The 19379-nt window shown below is 38.2% G+C and overlaps 1 protein-coding gene and 1 non-coding gene across 8 annotated transcripts in view; one reads left to right on the top strand and one right to left on the bottom strand.

Moving 5' to 3' along the window:
- The window catches only part of Casp8ap2 (caspase 8 associated protein 2), a 33574-nt gene that overhangs the window by 162 nt on the left and 14033 nt on the right, over nucleotides 1–19379 (top strand). For 5 of the 7 annotated variants that reach the window (XM_087187984.1, XM_087187981.1, XM_087187986.1 and 2 more), the window contains exons 2-6: nucleotides 9116–9198; nucleotides 12195–12263; nucleotides 12894–12994; nucleotides 13732–13806; nucleotides 16501–16616. In XM_087187984.1, the coding sequence (XP_087044110.1) occupies nucleotides 9144–9198; nucleotides 12195–12263; nucleotides 12894–12994; nucleotides 13732–13806; nucleotides 16501–16616 (416 nt within the window). In that variant the 5' untranslated portion in view covers nucleotides 9116–9143. Of the gene's footprint in view, nucleotides 1–10; nucleotides 1320–9115; nucleotides 9199–12194; nucleotides 12264–12893; nucleotides 12995–13731; nucleotides 13807–14768; nucleotides 14806–16500; nucleotides 16617–19379 lie in introns of those variants that run through there. The other 2 variants (XM_087187983.1, XM_087187988.1) reach the window with 2 other exon arrangements.
- LOC147824977 (U6 spliceosomal RNA) lies at nucleotides 13894–14004 on the bottom strand. The gene has a single exon (XR_015441588.1). It is a non-coding gene; the product is annotated as a U6 spliceosomal RNA (small nuclear RNA).

Genomic DNA, 19379 nt, shown 5'->3' on the forward strand with positions numbered 1-19379 from the left:
AGTTGCTGTGGGTACCGTCTTCGCGCGGGGCTGCAGGGGAAGAGGCTACATGGCTCAGCAGTGTTCCGAACCAAGGCTGGCCGCGCCTGGGAAGCCAAAGAGTCAGAGGGAGTCTACCTGGAGCCAAGTCGGTGGGGCAAGGGCTGCGCCTGACGTCCGGGTGCCGCAGATATCCACTCTCTCCCCGCCCCCAGTTGCCACTTCTTGGCTCGTGCTCCACTTCCCTCTGTGGTCCCTGAGCGGTCCGGGAGGAGGCTGGGTGTTCACCCAAAGAGGGATTGCCCTTGCGACCCTGTCGTTGTCCAGGACCCCACCCCCCGGAAAAGCTCGCTTTGGTACATAAGCCTAAAGATTTCTTCGGGTGGAATTTTCTGGAGAAAGGGCTTTCCCCGAGTGTAAGGTGGTCATTAACATTGGTTGCTTTCGAAGTAATTTATATTGATCTCTAGGACACCTAGAGACATTCCTGACACATAGTAAGGTATGAACATAGAATTCGTAGAATGTCAGCATTTCTGCTTCAGAATCAAGTTGGCTTTGACTGACTTTTCGACTCTTCCCTGGACTCGACAGCTCCAGCCCTCAACCTTTTCGCCTCTCCTGAAGGCCCTTCTCTCATCTCCTGAGGCCATCAGGGCAGGGCAAGAATTCTCTTATCTCCTTCCCCAGAATTATTTTCTCCTAGCATTTCTTGATGTTTTACATCAAGAGATGGTGTCCTTCAAAATATATATTTATACTCAAATGGATATCATTGATTTTTGTCACCTGGCTTTAGAGATAGGCCTAGAGAGTGTAATCCCAGCTCTGCCACTTAGCAACTCCCTTGGGGAAATTTTCTTGGGCAAATCTATTTCTTCATCTGTAAAATGGGAAAAAAAGAATAATATAGGCCTTACAGGACTTAGATTCGGAGTAAGTTAATAATGTATGTAAAGTGTTGAGGTCAGTACCTGGCACATAATAAATGTGCGGTATATAGTGACTTTTGTTGATATTTGAACCTCACATCTTGGAAGCCTAGAAATACAGGCTATCCCTCTCACCCAGCTTTTTCCTATTTTTCCCTAAAAATTCTTGCTTCTTTGTCTCAATTTTAAAAATAAAACTTCCTTTAGGCTCCCTTTTAAGACATTGTCCTATCATAAAACAGTAGATGATCCTTTTCTATCACATTTGAATCCACTGGACTTATATGAATAGCTGGGCCCAAAGGCACACATCAACTACTCGGAAGGCTGAGGCGAGAGGATTGCAAGTTCAAGGCCAGCCTGGACAACTTAGTGAGACCTCGCCTCAAATTTTTAAAAAAGAGCTGGGTATGTACCTCAGTGATAGAGTGTTTGCTTAGCATGCATGAGGCCCTGGGTTAAGTCCCCAGTACTAGAAAAAAATGAAAAGGAAAAAAAGATACATGACTAAGTAAGTTGCAACTCTGTGTGTGTGTGCGCACGCGTGCGTGCACGCACTGAGAAAGGACCCAGGGACTTGCACATGCTAAACATACGCTTTACCGCTGAGCTACACACCCAGCCCAGCAACTCTTTAATCATTATGATTCTCAACTTTAAAATTTTTACCTCTGTGTTTTTCACATGTAAACCACTCCCATTAGTACTAACTCTCATTATATACCAAGAACTTAAAATGGAGGAAGGTGTGAGTAAGTGTAAAAAAAGTTCTTCCCAAAATACTCTAATACCATGCCTACTCTCTCTTCTTCCTCCTCCCTTTCTTTTCAGGAGAATCACTGGCCTTTGTTATTTCAAGAGTGTAATCTCAACTGTCACCACGATGCTGATGAGTCCCAGATCATAATAGCTTCTCTTTTGTGCCATATAGTATTTCAGCTCTCTGTTACACATCTTCATCTGAATGTTGTACAGATAATTAATCATGTCTTTGCTTTTCCAGTGCTACTTATAGTGTGACTTCCACCTTGTTGCTAAAGATAGAAATTTCAGTCATCTTTAACAAACTAAGGACATCATTAATTCAACAAATACTCTTTTATTACTTAACAACCCACCAGGCCCTGTGCTGAGAGCTGGGGATAGAGCAGTGAACAAGACAGAGATGATTCTTGTCTTCATAGAGCTTATAGTCTAGTGGACAAGATGGACATTTCTCCAGGAATTCCACAAAAAATGTAACCATGCCAGGTGTGGTGCATGCCTATAATCCCAGCACTCAAGAGGCTGAGGCAGGAGGATTGCCATGAGTTCAAGGCCAGCCTGAGCTACATAGTGAGTTTAAGGCCAGCCTGAACTGCGTAGTAAAATCCTGCCCCACCCCCCCAAAAAAACCTAAAAACCTTCAGTAGGTGCTGTGGTAGATTGGTTGCCTACCATGTATGAGGCTGGAATTCGATCTCCAGCACTGCATAAATGAATAAATACCAAAAAACTTTTAAGGCATCCAATCCTTACTGGAGGCAGTCCAAGAGTGTATCTTAATCATGTAGTATAGTGTATCCTGTGATTATTATTTTTTCCCTGTGTTGGGGTTCAAACCCAGAGCCTTATGCATGCTAGCCAAGCTCTCTACTACCCTATCCCCTTTATAAAATTCATATTCTGATATTTCCGTCATACATTCAAATTTATGGGTATTGGCAACTGGACTTGGTTGTAAACTTGTAGATAGATATGATAGGGACCAGATATGAAAAGATGGTGTTAGGAAGTGTGTTTGCAAACAGGAACTGAATTTATGTGGACTTTGTGGTTTTGGAAACTTGGGAATTGTGAATAATAGAGCTAGAAAGGTAGGTCCTGTACCAGTAAATATCAAGAAGTTTAGACTTTATTCCTAGGTATTGGGAAATAATGGAAAGATTTTGAGCAGGAAATGATAGGAGCAAGAGTGCCATAAAAGAACTAACCTGGTAGTTGTGTATAGCATGTATTTGGGATAGGGAAATGATTTGGTAGCTCTAGTGCAGGTGTGAAACATGATGAAATGGCAAGAATGGAGATAAATGGGAAAAACATTGCAGAGATAGCATCAGTAGCCTTACATTACGAAATGTTAGTGCTGCTCCAAGAAACTGATGTCAAGAAGTGAACAGATAGATGTTGATTAAAAGATCTCTTTTTGTTTGGGACTTGATGAGTTTGTACTTACAGGGGTGTATTTATTGTCTTTAGCATCTTACTCCTGATTCCAGGTTTGTATTTTAGTATAAGCAGTTTGTAAATTCAAGTAGTATGAGGAGGCAGACTGTAAATCTGCTTTAGTACCCCAACTTTTGACAGTATTTACTGTTTTCTCTTACGCTTTGGTTTTTACCTACCAATAGTTTAACCCAAAGAAATAATTTGTGCTTGTGCAGTTTAAGAAAGGTTTGAGAGGGCCAGGGATTTAGCTCAGTGGTTTTGCCACCTGCTGCACAAGCGCAGGGTCCCAAGTTTGATCCCCAGTACCAAAAAAGAAAAGAAAAGAAAAGAAAAGGTTTGCGAATAATGCTTTTGTTTGTGAATAATTTGATTTGCAAAGAAAAGTGTTTGGCAAAATTTTGTTTTTGTTTGCAAACTCTACGTCAAGTGACAAAACACAACTGCAGTCATCTTTCCTGCACAGACACAAATGTGGGCCATCTTTTCCAAAATTGTGGAGCAAATTAAGTTCCTGAACCAAGGTACCACTGTATTGATAGCCATGTTATCACCTTATGAAACTATTAAATACATTTTTGTAAGTTCCTAAAGAGTAGATGTAGTTATGTGTCATTGAAATTATAATAACCACACCTCTGTGAAATTCTTTAGATGTGAGTTTTTTGTGATAAATGAACCCATATGGGCTTTGAGTGAGGTGATTGGCATCCTCTTAAGAGTAAACTGAGCTTCAGTGAATGAATAGACATATTTTGGCTGTTAGTCTCTTTGGCTGATTTCCTTGATTATTATTTAGGAATATTTATGGGGTTTCTGGTTTTTTTGTTTTTTTGTTTTTGAGACAAGGTCTTGCCATGTAGTTTAGACTGGCTTTGTACTCACTATGTAGCCCAGGCTGGCCTCAAATTTACAGCAATCCTCCCAGGTGCTGGGATCACAAGTTTGCACCACCATGCCTGGGTAGGAATATTTATGTTTATGAATGTATATTAAGTATGAGACATACAGATATTTATAAAACTTAATCCCTTCCTTCAGGTAGCTCATGGTCTGTGTTATCCAAGTATCTTCTAGCCACATGTGTCTATTTAACTTTAAATTAATTAAAATTTTAAAATCAATTCTTCAGGCCTAATAGTGGCCCTGAAAGATCCCCACATCCTAATCCTGGGTACCTGTGAATATGCTCCTTTAAATGGCAAAAGAGATTTTTGCAGGTGTGATTGAGTTAAGAGTTTGGTGTGTGTGCGCGTGTGTGGTGATTGGGATTGAACGCAGAGCCCTCACACTAGGCTATATCCCTAGACAAGTTCTTGCTAAATTATTCAGGCTGGACTCATACTTGTAATCCTCCTGCTTCAGCATCCCACAGTGCTGGGATTATAGATGTGTGCCACCACACCCCCAAAAGTTAAAGGTTTTGGAGTGAGGAAAGTCTCCTGAATTATCCAGGTGGTTCTCAGTATATTCACATAAGTCCTTGTAAAAGGGAGACAGGAGAGCAGAAGTTAGCAAAGTGATAAGGTGACAGAAGCGGAGAGAAGAGCAAATGGGACTGTGGAAGCAGAAGTTGAATGGGAAAGAAGATGATACATTGTTAGCTCTGGAGGTAGATGAAGGAACCATCAGCCAAGGAATGTAGGCAGCTTCTAGAAGCTGGAAAACATGAAGAGCAGATTCTCCCATACGACCCTCAGAAAGATTGCAGTCCTGGTGGCATCCTGATTTTAGACAAGTGAAACTTCTTACCTCCAGAATTGTAAGCTAACAGTTTTTGTGTTGTTTAATCTACTGTTGGTGGTAATCTGTTAGAGTAGCAATAAGAAACTAACGCATGCAGTCTCATCACACGTATTTTGTGCATGTGGTGTTGTAGCTACCATATCAGAGAACAGACAAAATGCTTTTATCATTGTAGGACATTCTCACTGGGCTAAAATAGTAGTTCTCTAAGCAACAGAAATATAGATTCTCAAACATAATCCTAGGCTTCCTGAATCAGAATCAGAAACTTTAAGGCTAGAGCATTTTAACTCTTTCTGCTGCCTGTTATAGTCTAGGAACAACTGGTTTAGAAAGCAGATGATTGGATTAGAGATTGCTAAATGCAATAATAACGTGTTCAGTGTGTTAATAGAATAAGGGAATGAAGTTAAATGGGTTTGGGAAGGGGATGAGCATTCCAGGAATAAACAGAATAAGCATAACAAGATATTGTGGCATTGAAGTATATGGAATATTTTAGGAATTGCAAGTGTAGACATTTCTGCTTTAATACTTTATTTTTATAGGGGGAGGGGGTGTGAGGGATTGAGTCTGTACTTTGTGCCCCTTGTGCATGCTTCAACACACACTCTAATGCTGAGCTAGACCCTCAGCCTCCTGAGATAGATGTGTGTGTGTATTCTTTATTAAAAACTTTTAATTCTATGGACTAATTTACTAAAACAGGGTGTATGGAGAAGATACAAGTAGAATACCCAAGACCCACCTACATATATCACTAGAGCACAAACAGGAGCAATAACAGTTTAAAATACTGACTTTGCTTAAAAGATATGTTAGTTGGGTGTTGTGGCTGGGAGTAAGATCACAGAAGTAGAAAGATCACAAGTTCAAGGCCAGCCTGAACAATCTGGTGAGACCGTCTCTTAAAAAGTAAAAGAGCTGGGGCCGGGGATTTAGCTCAGTGGTTCCAGCGCCTGCCTTGAAAGCGCAAGGTCCAGAGTTCGATCCCCAGTACAAAAAAAAAAAAAAAAAAGTAAAAGAGCTAGGGATATAGCTCAGTGTTCTCCCTAGTACCGCACTTTCAAAAATAGGCTCGGGCCGGGGATTTAGCTCAGTGGTTCTGCCACCTGCCTTGCAAGCACAAGGACCAGAGTTTGATCCCCGGTACCAAAAAAAAAAAAAAAAAGTTAGACTCTTAATACCCTGGAAAATTTAGTCAGTCCTCTGTAACCACAGGTTCTATGTCCATGGATTGAAAATGTCCAAAGAAAAAAGTTGAATCTATACTGTACAGATTTATTTCTTGTCATTACCATATTACATAAACAATATATATAACAACTGTGTACGTTTATACTGCATCTGGTATTGTAGGTAACATAAAGATGATTTAAAGTATGGGAGAGTATGGGTAGATTATGTATAGTACTGTGCCATTTTACATGATCATTTGCAGATTTAGGTATTGGTAGATGGGTTCCAGGGGAGGGGCTTTTGGAAGCAATCCCTGTGGTTATTTTTTATTTTTTATTTTTTGGTTTGTTTTTGTTTTTTTGAGACAGGGTCTCACTGTGTAGTTCAGGCTGGCCTTGAACTCACTATGTAGCTCAGGCTGGCCTCAAACTCACTGTGATTCTCCTGCCTCAGCCTCCCTAGTGGTGGGATTACAAACTCAGCTCCCTGTGGTTATTGAGGAACAGCTGTATAGGTCTTTTCCTTAAGAATAAAGACAAGATGGGCCCGGGGATTTAGCTCAGTGGGGCCACCACCTGCCTTGCAAATGCAAGGTCTCAAGTTCGATCCCCAGTACCAAAAAAAAAAAAAGAATAAAGAAAGGATAAAGATAGCTTGATTTTTAAGGAAGGAATGAGGAAGGATTGACACCATTGAGTTATGGAGAGGAAGGAGGGATATTAGAGATTGCATATGTAAAGGTAGTTGAAGATTTTATGAGAAATAATATGGCTGACTGGATGGATCTGGCTTATTGCTGTTCAGTTTTACACAAAAATTGAGGAAAAGTAGGCTTAGGTCATTGTAAGATGAAAGTCTAAGTTAAGAGGAAAAGGAGAGTGATGAACATCTAGGTTAAGTGCACTACATGCAAAACTTGTTGGGAGGGCACCTGCTGCATTTAGCTGGTATTGATTAATGGAGCAAAGTTTTTATTTTTAATTATTTTTTGAAGGGCTAGAAACTTGAACCCAGAGCCTTGAATATGCTAAGCAAGTGCTCTACTGCTCAACTACATCCCCAGCCCAATGGTGCAAAATTTTAATATCCTGGGAAGAATACTGTATAGGCTAACATAATTTCTGCCTACACTGACATCATTTCCCTATTTCTCAGTAATGCGTGAGCTAATTTGGGTTATGTAAACTTGTGTTGTGGTGATAATGAATATATTGTACATTTGAATGGAGTAGGTAAGGGAAGCAGTATGAGATAGTTACAAAAGCAGGGAGACATTCCTGGAAAGATACTGAGTTTTGTTCTAGGGACACTTGATTGTTTTGGTTAGTAGGTTTTGTTTTTGCTTTTGTTTTGTGGAGCTGGGGATTGAACCTTTGTACTGATCTACATCCCTACTCCTTTTTATTTTTTGAGAGAAGAGTCTTGTTATGTTGTCTAGGCTGGGTTCAAATTTGTGATCCTCCTGCATCAGTTTGCAAGAGTGCTGAGATTACAGGGATGTACCACCATGCCTGGTTGTATAGGTTGTGTTATTGCTCTTGTATTTTTTATGTGAGAGTGAAACACAGGCTAGACATAAATTAGACTTATATGGATGTGGAAAATGATGAGAAAGATTTGGGAAACTTTTGTCAAATTAGTATAGTATTGAAGTTTTTGATCCTTTGTTTATGTCACTGTGTCAGGAGACCTCAAGATCATATCCAGAATTGCTGACTTTAAAGAGGTCTTACAAAATTCACTGCACAATTGTACCATAGTGAAAGGACTCAAAACACTGTCAGCAAAGGGAAATGAGGCCCATGGAATGAAATCGAGAGGAAACCAGGTTGAATTGCCAAGGTTCTGCTCCCAGTTGAGTCATATATGATGCTCTTAATTCCCTCAGCAATTAGTTGTGACTATTTGTAAACAGTTGCAGTTTATTAGACTTATTGCCTGTGGATTTTATTGGGTACTGGACGTATAGGCTGCCTCTGCCTGGCACTTAGTAAAGTTTTAGATTCTTGGAAGGAAAGCAGGTGTTTAGCATAAACTTTATTGTTTGTATGACTAGTTTAGGCAAAGTGAGCCACTCTGTATCAGTTCTGGGAGTTGCAGGAACTTCCCTAAATCCAAATTGTAGACTAGCCAAAGTCTTTTGGTGTTTTTGTTTTTGTCTTGTGAGACCATGATTTACTGCAGGCTGGCCTTGAACTCACTATGTAGCCCATGATGGCCTGTAATCCTCCTGCCTCAGCCTCCTGAATGCTAGGATTACAGGCATGCACCACCGCACAGCATAGCTAACAGCCTTTATAAGCCAAGAAATCAAGTCTTTTCTACACATGGTATCTCTTTGTCTTAATTTGCATTTCCTTTATTACTGAAGTTAAACATCTTTTCATTCTAAAAGCTTTTTTTTTTCCCCCAGTTTTTTGAGACAAGGTCTCCCTTAGTCCAGGCTAGCCTTGAATTCACTATGTAGCCCAGGCTGGTCTCAACTCAAATGGTGATCCTCCTGCCTCAGCCTCCCAAGTGCTGGGATTACAGACGTGTGTCACCACACCCAGTGTTCTAAAAGCTTTTTTAAAAAAAATCTTATCTTTTGTCTATTTTTCTTTTAGGTCTAAGTGGGTTTTTTAATTGTGTGTGTGTGTATTTCTGGTTCATATTAATGTGTATATGTGTTGGTGATAATGTTGGTTAGTACAAGGTTAATTTGTATTTTGAGATGTTTTTTTCCCACAGTGTTGCTAAGTATCAAACAGAAGGCCTTGTGCTTGCCATTGTATTTTGTTCTATTTTATAAAATTAGCGTTGTTTACTTTGTGCTTAACCCTAAAATAATGTGACTTAACCATATTAACAATCTTAATGTTTTCATTGTATAATTTTAGCTTTTGCTCAGAAAATGTTAGGCTTTTTATTATCACAGGTCTGCTTTTTAGGATGGTAGAGAGTGATTTTATTCAGTGTTTACAATTTGGAAGTTGCTTTTTAACTTGAAGCTAGGATTGTTCTGAAACTAGGTTTATTCTGTGAATTGTAAGGTTGATTTTAACAGTGGAAAATCTTTATATTTAATACCTTAGATGGCAACTATCAAAAGGAAATAGGATCATGGCAGCAGATGATGACAATGGTGATGGAACAAGTTTATTTGATGTCTTTTCTGGTAAGGTTGCTTTTAGTTGTCTAAGTTCACTTATTTTTTATTTATTTTTAAATTTTTTTGTGCTGGGAATTGAACCCAGGACTCTACACATGCTAAGCACACACTGCCACTGAACTACAGTCCCAGCATCACTTTTTAAAATTACAAAGCATTTATTCTCATGCTGAACTATCATTATCAACTTTTTCTCCCCACACATAAGTAAATAAATACAGTACAATGCCTGTAACACAGCAAGTGCTTAGTAAATGTGAACTTTGTTTTCTTTGTTTTGTTTTTGTGGTGGTGGGGATCAAATCCAGGGCCTCACATGTGCTGGACCAAGCAAGCACTCTACCTACCCCCTAGTCATCTACTTTTTTGTTTGTTTGTTTTGGTGGTACTGGGAATTGAATGCAGGGCCTTAGCACTGAATTACTTCACCAACCCTTTGTATTTTTTGACACAGGATTTTGCTAAATTGCCCAGGCTGGACTCAAACTTGCAATGTTCCTGCCTTAGCTTCCCAGAGTGCTGGGATTACTGCTGTGTGGCACCCACCACACCTGACTGTGTGTCTGGGGTTTTTTTTGCTTTGGTTTGGTTTTTCATTATTGGTGTTTTTGTTTGTTTGGTTTTGCTTTCGCTTTTGCTTTGAGATGGAGTCTCCCCATGTTAGCCTCAAACTCCTAGACTCATGCGATCTCCCACCTCACCCTTCTGAGTAGCTTGGATTGTAGGTGCACACTACCATGCTTAGGTGAACCTTCTTATATTCTTTCAAGCCTCCAAGTGTAAGCAAGTTAGCAATACATACAGCTGGAGTTGTGGCTCAGTGTAGGAAGGTTTGCCTAGCAGATTGAAGCTTTGTGTTTTATCCCCAGAATTGTTTTTTAAAAAATCAGTAGTCATAAACAGGCAAAGGCCAACATAACTACGCTAATAGCATTATGTGGTGTTAAATATTTTTGCTGATGTATTTTCAAGTTATTATGTTGCTATGCAGTTCTGTGGGTTTTCTTTTTTTTGGTTTTAGTTTTTTTGAAAAAATTTTAAACTAACAGAAAAACTGAAAGTATAATGAACAGCTTTATTTTTCACCTAGATTCACAAATAATTATATTTATCATGTCTACAATTCTATTAAATTTTGAAGGACAAAACAACATTGTTAATCTCATTTGCTAGATACAGTGGTTTTCATTTCTGTGTATTACTCTCAGGTCCCTGTCCACGCACGTACTAGTTTTTTGTTTTGTTTCATTTTGGGGTTTTTTTGCTGTGTTAGGAATGGAACCCAGGGCCTTGTGTGTGATGGCAAATGCTGTACCACTGAGCTGCATCCCCAGCCTGTACATTTTTAAAATAGTGACGGCCCCTATATACATTCTACTTAGAAAATATATATATTTGGCGGGGGGGCGGGTTTTTTGGTACCAGAGATCGAACTCGGGTCCTTGCTCTTGTGAGGCAGGTGGCGGAACCACTGAGCTAAATCCCCAGCCCTTAGAATATATTTTTTAATTCCATTTCAATTTTTAGATGAACCTTTTAATTTTATCTCTGCATTATTTTAGTGGTTGTTCAAGGGATTGTACTATACATCTTTAACATTTTGTAGTCTCTTTACTAGTATTATACATTTTCACATAAAATACAGAATCTTATATTTATAGTTGTATTGCTTTTTTTTTTTTTTTTGATACTGGGGATTGAACTCGGGTCCTTGGCGCTTGCAAGGCAGGTGGCGAAACCACTGAGCTAAATCCCTGTCCCTTATTTATAGTTGTATTAATCTTCCATGTTGCTCTAAACTACAACATCTATATGTCCTAAGCCCCACAGTATTGTAATTACTCTAATTAAATGCTATAGCTTTCACTTTAAACAGTCCTATGTATTTTAATGGAATTAAGAAGGATTAAAAGAAAATAAGAGGAAAAATTAGTCTTTTGCATTTACTCAATTATTTTATCATTTAGTGTTGCTAGTTCTAGCATCCTTTAGTATCTTTGAGATACCATTTCCCCCTCATTGTCTTATTTGCTTCTGGACTCCAGATATACATTATATGAGAATTGTTGATATCCTGAAATCACTAAGACTCATTTTTTTTTTCTCTGCTCTACAGATTGGATAATTTCTGTTGATCTACCTAATGCATTGGCTCTACAGTTTTCAGTTGTAGATTTTTTTCACTGGGTTCTTTTTAATTTTTTCTATTTTTCTGCTGTAATGTAGTAATTTTGAATTGTATTTTTAACATTATAAACAAGACATGGATTCCTTATATTTCTCTAAGGCATTCCTGTGGTTTTTAATTTTAACAGGTGTATAACTTAGCTGAATTTACACTTTTGTCTCCCTTGTGGTAAATAGCAACTAAAATCTCTGTTCAGATATTTCACCTTTAGCTGGTTTTCTGGAGTTCTATGCTTTGTGAAAATCACACAGATATTTGGGACAGAATTTGAAGAATCCCCTTCTTGGCTCTCTGGATTTCCCCTTCTAGCTGCTGTTATCACCTCAAAGCCTTTCCTCTCATTCTTCAGGCCATTAGGACTAGAGGTTTCCATCTGAGTTTTCACTGTCTACTGTAGCTCTAATTAGGGCCACTAGGACCTGTCTTTCAAGAAAAACAGTAATGAAAGGGAGGTATGGAACTCCGACAGTCTTCTTTCATGTATAATTTCCCCATCAGGTTTGTTCTTCTTCCTCTGAGGTGCTGGGGATTGAACTCAGGACCTTATAATTTTCTTTGGTTTTTGCCTGCTTGGGTTGTTCTTTAGTTCTTTAGGTAGCATTTAATATTTTGTTCTAGCTTTTATTCTTACTGCAGGATTTAAGTCTGAATATGAAGTAGTCGAGTTATAAATCTTTGGGTCAAAATCTTGTTTTTAAGTACAGTATGTAGAAAAATGTCTCTTTTTTTAACATTTTTCTTAGACCTTCAGAGTAGGAATGGAAAAACCTCAGTGTATAAAGTAAATTTTAACCATTCTTTGCTGTTCTTACAGCTTCTCCTCTCAAAAATAATGATGAAGGCTCATTGGACATATATGCTGGGTTGGACAGTGCTGTTGTTGGTAAGTAAGTTCCATAAAATGCTATCATTTTATTTGGTCAGTTTGTTATGTTTGTTTTGTTGTTACAATTCCTGGTAACCTCATACTGCCTAAATTTGCCTATTTGAAATAATTACACTCAGGTAATTTTCTTACCCAGAGCTTGATCCATAAAACAGATTAGTATACAGGTTTGTTATTCATCTAAGTCTCAGATTTAAATGGACCTTGTACAAAGATATTTTGTACCATTGAAATGCAGCCGGTGCTGTTGTCTGTATGTTACTGTTCATTGTGTCACTGATTATATGTTACAGCTCATTGTGTCACAGAACATTTAAAAGATGTTGTTACTATAGATATTTTCAAATGTAGCAGTAACCATGATATACAGAGAATACAGGGACCTATCTACATATAAAATCTTTTCCATAGAAACTTTTTCCATAATCAGACCTTTCAGTGTTTTGAAAAAATATGATCATATTTGATTTGTTGGCATGACCATTTTATGTAACTGGTATTCCAGCTGTCATGTGAAATCAGTGTAAATGTGGATAAAATGTAGGAAGTGGAGAAATGATATTTCTTTGAGGTAGACACATCAGGAAGCCTAACATATTTTAACGTAAGGGTTTTTGTTTGTTTTAGACAGCACTTCCAAATCCTGTGTACCATCCAGAAATTGTTTGGATTTATATGAAGAGATCCTGACTGAAGAAGGAACTGCAAAGGAGGCAACATATAATGATGTATGGGTTGCCACAGTTTTTAAGGACAGATATTTACTATTTTGTAGCCCGTAGAGAGCAGGTAGCAGCTTACTACTCTTGTATTCAGGAATTGGTTCTTAGATTAAAAGAATATTTAAGTCAGTTTTTGCCTTCAGACCTACCTTTAAGGGAATGCTTGAATGCTTTCTGAATACTTTTCTAAATTTAGTGACAATTCTGCTTGACTAAGTTTAAATGTCCAAATATATAAAACCTCAGCAAGCATTTGGTATAATAAAACGTTTTATTTTTTTATGATTTGTACTAAGTTAATAGTATATTTTCTATAAAAAAGTTCTGAGACTTAAATGAGACAAATTTCTACTGTATTTGAATTTTAAGGTTTGGAGGTTAAATATGAAACTTACCAAAATATGTAATTGGTAGGCTGAACTTTAAAACCAGTAAGTTACTAAATACCTATTAGTAGATATAGACCTAGTCAATACTTTTTAGTCGATTGAGGTGCAAAATTTTAAATATTTTGAAATGTTATTTAAACTAGGAAAATACAGCATTCTAGGAGGCTAAGGCAAGAGGATCTTGTTTGAGCCCAGCCTGGGCAACTTAGCAACTTTGTGAGGCCCTGTCTCAAAATAAAAAGCAGTGGGTATAGCTCAGTTGAAGGCCCTGGGTTCAGCCCCACACACACCCCATATGGGGCATGGGGCAGTACCTTAGAATGACACTTAAATTATTCTTTTTATATTTTACAGTTACAAGAAAAATACGGAAAATGTCAGTTGCAGATAAAAGAGCTGATGAAAAAGTTTAAGGAAATACAGACACAGGTAGGATTGTCGTGAATATTTTATTTATTTTTGCCCTATTAACTATGTTTGTTTTTCCAGGTAGGAATTTATTTACAGAGTCCATTGAAAAATATGAAATGAATGCTTCACAAATTTCTGTGTCATCCTTGCATAGGGGCCATGCTAATTTTCTCTGTATCATCCCAATTTTAGTATAGGTGCTACCAAAGCGAGTACTTTTTCGTTTGTTTTTTGAGACAGATTCTCACTAAGTAGTCCAGGCTAGCTTGTAACTTCCTATGTAGCTCAAGCTGTCCTTAAATTCACAATCCTCTTACCTCAGCCTCCTGAGTGCTAGAATTACAGGTGTGTGCCACCACAGCTGACTTAACACAGGTTTTTATTTTGTTTTTGTGATACTGGGGATTGAACTCAGGGCCTTCTTACTGAGCTACATTCCCAGCCATTTTTTTTAATTTGAAGCAGGGCCTTGCTAAGTGCCCAGGCTGGTCTTGTACTTGTGATCCACCAGCCTCCCAGAGTACTGAGATTATAAGTGTGCACCACCATGCCTGGCCTGAACCTTGGTTTTTAAAAATTTTTGATTTAAAAAGATCACTGGACACATGTGTATAATCCCGGCACTCAGGAGGCTGAGACAGGAGGACCTTGAGTTGACACTAGCCCGGGCAACATAAGACCCTGTCTCAACAAAACAAAATAAAACCCTGGTTCAATCCCCAGGACTGAAAAAACATACTTAAGAATATTTTGAGCTTGACACAGTGATACATGCCTGTAGTCCCACCTGCTTGGGAAGCTGAGGCAGAACTTAAGCCCAGAAGTTCAGGATCAGCTTGGGCAACATAGTAAAGACACCCCCCCACACACATTGGTTTTAAAAAAAAATGTGTTGTTGTTATAAAAAGTTAAAATGCAGTTTATTAAGAAGCTTTTTTTTTTTTCTTTCTTTCTTTTATGGTGCTGGGGATTGAACCCAGGGCCTCATGCATGTTAGGCAAGCATTCTACCACAAAGGTACACCTTTTTTTTTCTGGCTATTTTTATAAATGGAAATTAAAATACCAAGTGTCAGCAGTTTATAAGGAATGGTTGTTTTGAGGTCCCCCCCCCCCTTTCTGCTGGGGATTGACCCATCCATGCTAAGCATGTGCTCTACCATTGAGGTGCCCATCCAGCCTTTCCCCCCTCACCGCCTTGGAGTTTTGAGACAAGATCTGACTATGTAGTTCAGGCTGGCCTTGAACTCACTCTACAGCCTAGGCTGCCCTCAAACTCTTGATCCTCCTGCTTCAGCCTCCCAAGTGCTGGGATTTATGGGTGTGTGCCACCATACCTGGCTTTGTCATCATTTCTTTATCTGATGAAGTTGATGTAAGAAAAGTGCTGAATTGTTAAAAAGACATTGACAAACTGGGTATGGTGGCACAAGCCTGTAAGGCTGAAGCTAGGAGCATAGCTGTGATATCGAAGACCAAAAAAAAGAAAAAGACATTGACAAAAAAGATCTGTTAGATTTAGAACAATTAATAATTATGAAAAAAATCTGTAGAAATGGCAAATAGTTTAAGACAATGGTTTTGAGGAGCAAAGATTTACAATGGCTTTGTGGAAAAATGACTGCCTTTGCAATTTTTACTAGCATGGCCCTTTTTGTGATTGAGCTGCAGAAAAAGGAATGTGATGTCCTGGTTTGATTTTTCTTATTTGTTTTGAGACAGGGTCTCCCTGTGTAGTTCAGGCTGGCCTTGAATTTGTGGTTATCCTCCTGCCTCAGCTTCCCAAGTGCTGAGATTATGGGTGTGTGCTAACACACCCAGCTGGTTCTTTTTTTTTTTTTTTTTTTGTACTGGGGATCAAACTCGGGACCTTGCACTTGTGAGGCAGGCGGTGACACCACTGAGCTAAATCCCCAGGTCTGGGTCACTAAATTTTTTTTTTTTGGTACCAGGCATTGAACTCGGGTCCTTGTTCTTGCACAGCAAGGGTGGTTCACAATTTTTAATAAAATTGTTTTTCTTTCTTTCTCTGTCCCCTGAAGGAACCAGTCGATGTTAGATTCATTCTTTGTTTATTCATGATTGTAAATTTAACTTGTTAAATATAATAGAATTTTTTATCTTTTTGTTTGTTTTGTTTTTTGAGACAGATACTTACTATATAGTCCAAGCTGGCCTTGAACTTACTGTGCCCAGGCTGGTTTTGAACTCCCATCAGTCCTCCTGCCTCAGACTACTGAGTGCTGGGATTACAGGCACTGTCCTCAGATAATAAAAAAATGATAATAAAATTATTTTCAAAATAATGATTCTGGGCCAGGGATTTAGCTCAGTGATTTTGCCGCCTGCTGGGCAAGCTCTAGGACCCGAGTTCGATCCCCAGTACCAAAAAAAATAATAATAATAATGATTCTGGCCAAAGTCTTTTTTTCGCTGCTGTTTATTATTTTTCTATTTTGATCCCTGTTTGAAGTAGTTTCACTTTTAAGTGGGCTTTTTATGGTGCCTGTTATCTTCTCTGAATCTGTTTCCTTGACTGTGTAGTGGCGATAATAGTAATTCTCACAGGCCTCTTTTGAGCATTACTTAAAATAAAATGTGTGATGCCTAGCATGTAGTTAGCCTTCAATAGTTATTAGCTAATATAAGCATGAATATTATGAATAATCCTGTAGAGAGGTATTTTAATATATTTTATTAATGTATATTTTAGAATTTCAGCTTGAAAAATGAAAACCAGTCTCTTAAGAAGAATATTTCAGCACTTATCAAAACTGCCAGACTAGAAATAAACCGCAAGGATGAAGAAATAAATAATCTTTACCAAAGGTACAACTAAGGGGTGTACATCTATTATAAATTATACTGATAATGATATGTGGAATATTTTTCAGTTTGAGTGGAAGATAAAAATATGCATTTTATTAAATATTTAATGTAAATAGCGACTAATATACCAGTGGTTTATAGAACACATTGCCACATGCCTCTCTCAATTTATTCAGTTTTCTAAAACATTAGGATCTTAGTCTAGTACTTGTGCCCCTGAGATGTTGCTGTTTGTGTTATGAGCTCTTCTAGGTCCATACCAAATGACTGAAATATCAGGAGAGCAGGGGCTGATGGATGGGCAGGGATAACTCAGTGGTACAGTACATCCTTAGCATGTAGTAGGTCCTGGGTTCAATCCCTCATGCCAAAAAGGCATCTGTGCTCACAGCCCTTGTTAATTAAGCAGCCCTAAGCTGAGTGCATTAGAGTACATCTGTAATCTCAGCACTGAAGGAGTCTGAAGCAGGAGGATCACAAGTTTGAGTCCTGTCTGGGCAATGTAGTGAGACTGCTTCAAAAGACTAAGAAAGTCTATGGATGTAGCTCGGTGGTAGAGTACCCCTGGTTTTCATCCTCAGTACCCTTCCCCAAAACTCTCTCAGTTGCCTGTTCTTTCCCCTCAAGTGGCTTTCTTTATTAATTTTGCTCACTCTTTTTTTTTTAGCCAGAGACAATATTCTGCTCTAGTGAAGTTCATAATTCTTCTGCCCTTCATAGTGAAATCTCTGAAAAACTTGTCTGAACTTGTTACTTCCATTTCCTCTCTTCTCCTTTTTTTTTTTTTTTAAATTTCATACTGGGAATTGAACTCAGGCCCTCATATGTGCTGATTAATCACTGTACTACTGAACCTCATGTCAGCTCTTACTCATATTTTTGAGACAAGGTCTCATTCGTCATCCAGGGTGGCCTCAAATTTAGGATTATCCTGCTTGAGCCTCCCAAGTAGCTGAGATTACAGGCATGTGCCACTACATCTGGCTTCTTTCTACTCACTTTGAACCTAATCCATTCCAACTTTTGCCTCCATTGGTTGGTAGAAGCAGCTGTCATGGTAAAAGCAGCCATCATTTGAATATCATTAAATTCATCAAGTAGTTTAGACCTGCCACTTAATTGTCCCCATGCACATTGTTTGACACATCATTGACCCTCACTTCCTGAGTAGTCTCTCCCTTGGGCCTTAGTGATCTAATGATTTTTTGTTTTCTTCATAACTCAAGTTTATTCTTGTACTTGATTGCTTTAAGTTTTGAGTCTTTCAGAGCTCAAGCCTATCTTTTCTTATCTCTTTCAGTATTTTCTAAGATATTCTTACTCATGCTAGGTGAATTGCGTTTATATATTTATATGTACATACCGACTTCATATATACACATAAATGTCTTTAAAGGTTTTTTAAAATTACCTCATCAAAAATGAATTTGTCATCAAACCTTTTCCATTGTTCTCTAGCTCAGTGGATTGTCCTATCATTTTTTCTGTTAGTATAAGTTAGGTACCTAGGTGTAGGGTAACCATTTAATTTATTGCTCTCACTAGAATACTTTTGAGAGTAGAAGGGATGCTGTTAATTACATGCAAGGGGCTGGGGATTTAGCTCAGTGGTTTTGGCGCCTGCCTCGCAAGCGCAAGGTCCCGAGTTTGATCCCTGGTAACCAAAAAAAAAAAGTCAGAAAAATAATTACACTCAAACTGGGACACAGTCACTCTGCCTAGAAATTGTCATTGATATTTAAGTCTCAGTCATTTTTCAGAGCCAATTCACCATCATATTCTGTTGATTTTATGTCTTTTTAATCTCTCAAATCATTTTTTTCTTTTCTGTGGTTGTCACAGCCCATCTACTCTCATATGAACTGGCAGCAATCTTTGAATATGTAAAAATAATAAACCCCACGAACATCTCTGCATCCATTCTTGATCTCTAGCCTTTGGTTTGTTTTTTCTCAGTATTAAGGCACAGAGCATGTTCTGAAGCACAAATTCTAGACATTTTACTATAAAAAAAATTACCCCACCTCCTTTTCTTGACTTAAAACATATCCATGGCTTTTTATTGATCTCAGGATAAAAGATCATAAATCTTAATCTGGCCTACAATACCCTTCATAGTAAAGTCCCAGACTACTTCTCCAGCCTTCCTTCAGTGCTTACCTTGGCCCCAGGTGTTACATTCTTTCAGTTCCTTAGAGGTACTATGCATCCTGTGTTTGTGTGGGCTCTTTCCACTGCTTGAAACAATCCTCTCATTCACCTGCTAAATGTGTGCTATATATTCTCAGATCTGAGGTAATACTGGTTTATTATTTCTGTCTAGGTCACATTTCTTTTTTGTAACTTTATGTATATTTTTGGTTTTTCAAATCATGAATGGGATTACTTGATTAGTATCTTCCACTAGACTATAAAGCTTCTTTAAGCAGGGGCCATATCTATTTGTCCTCATTATTTTTTCCAAGTACCTAGGACAGTGCCTGTCACATTCTAGATAGTCATTTATTGAGTGAATGAAGACAGTCTCATTATACATTACATTATAGGACCACATTATACATTACATTGGTACCTCAGTTTACAAACAATTCTTTTCCACCATTCTGGTTACAGAATTCGTTTTATGATGGTACCACTGTATTTAGGTCTTTTGAAAATAAAGTTGAGAAAAAAAGTGATTATGTACACTTACTAAGCTGAATTATTCTTCTCAGTGCACCTAGCATAAGGCTGGTTCCTGAATGGTTAGGGAAGTTGTATATG

This window comes from Heterocephalus glaber, unplaced genomic scaffold (genome assembly GCF_053883595.1).
Source record: "Heterocephalus glaber isolate CG9 unplaced genomic scaffold, H.glaber_assembly_v1.0 deba00001523, whole genome shotgun sequence".
NCBI lineage: Eukaryota > Metazoa > Chordata > Mammalia > Rodentia > Bathyergidae > Heterocephalus > Heterocephalus glaber.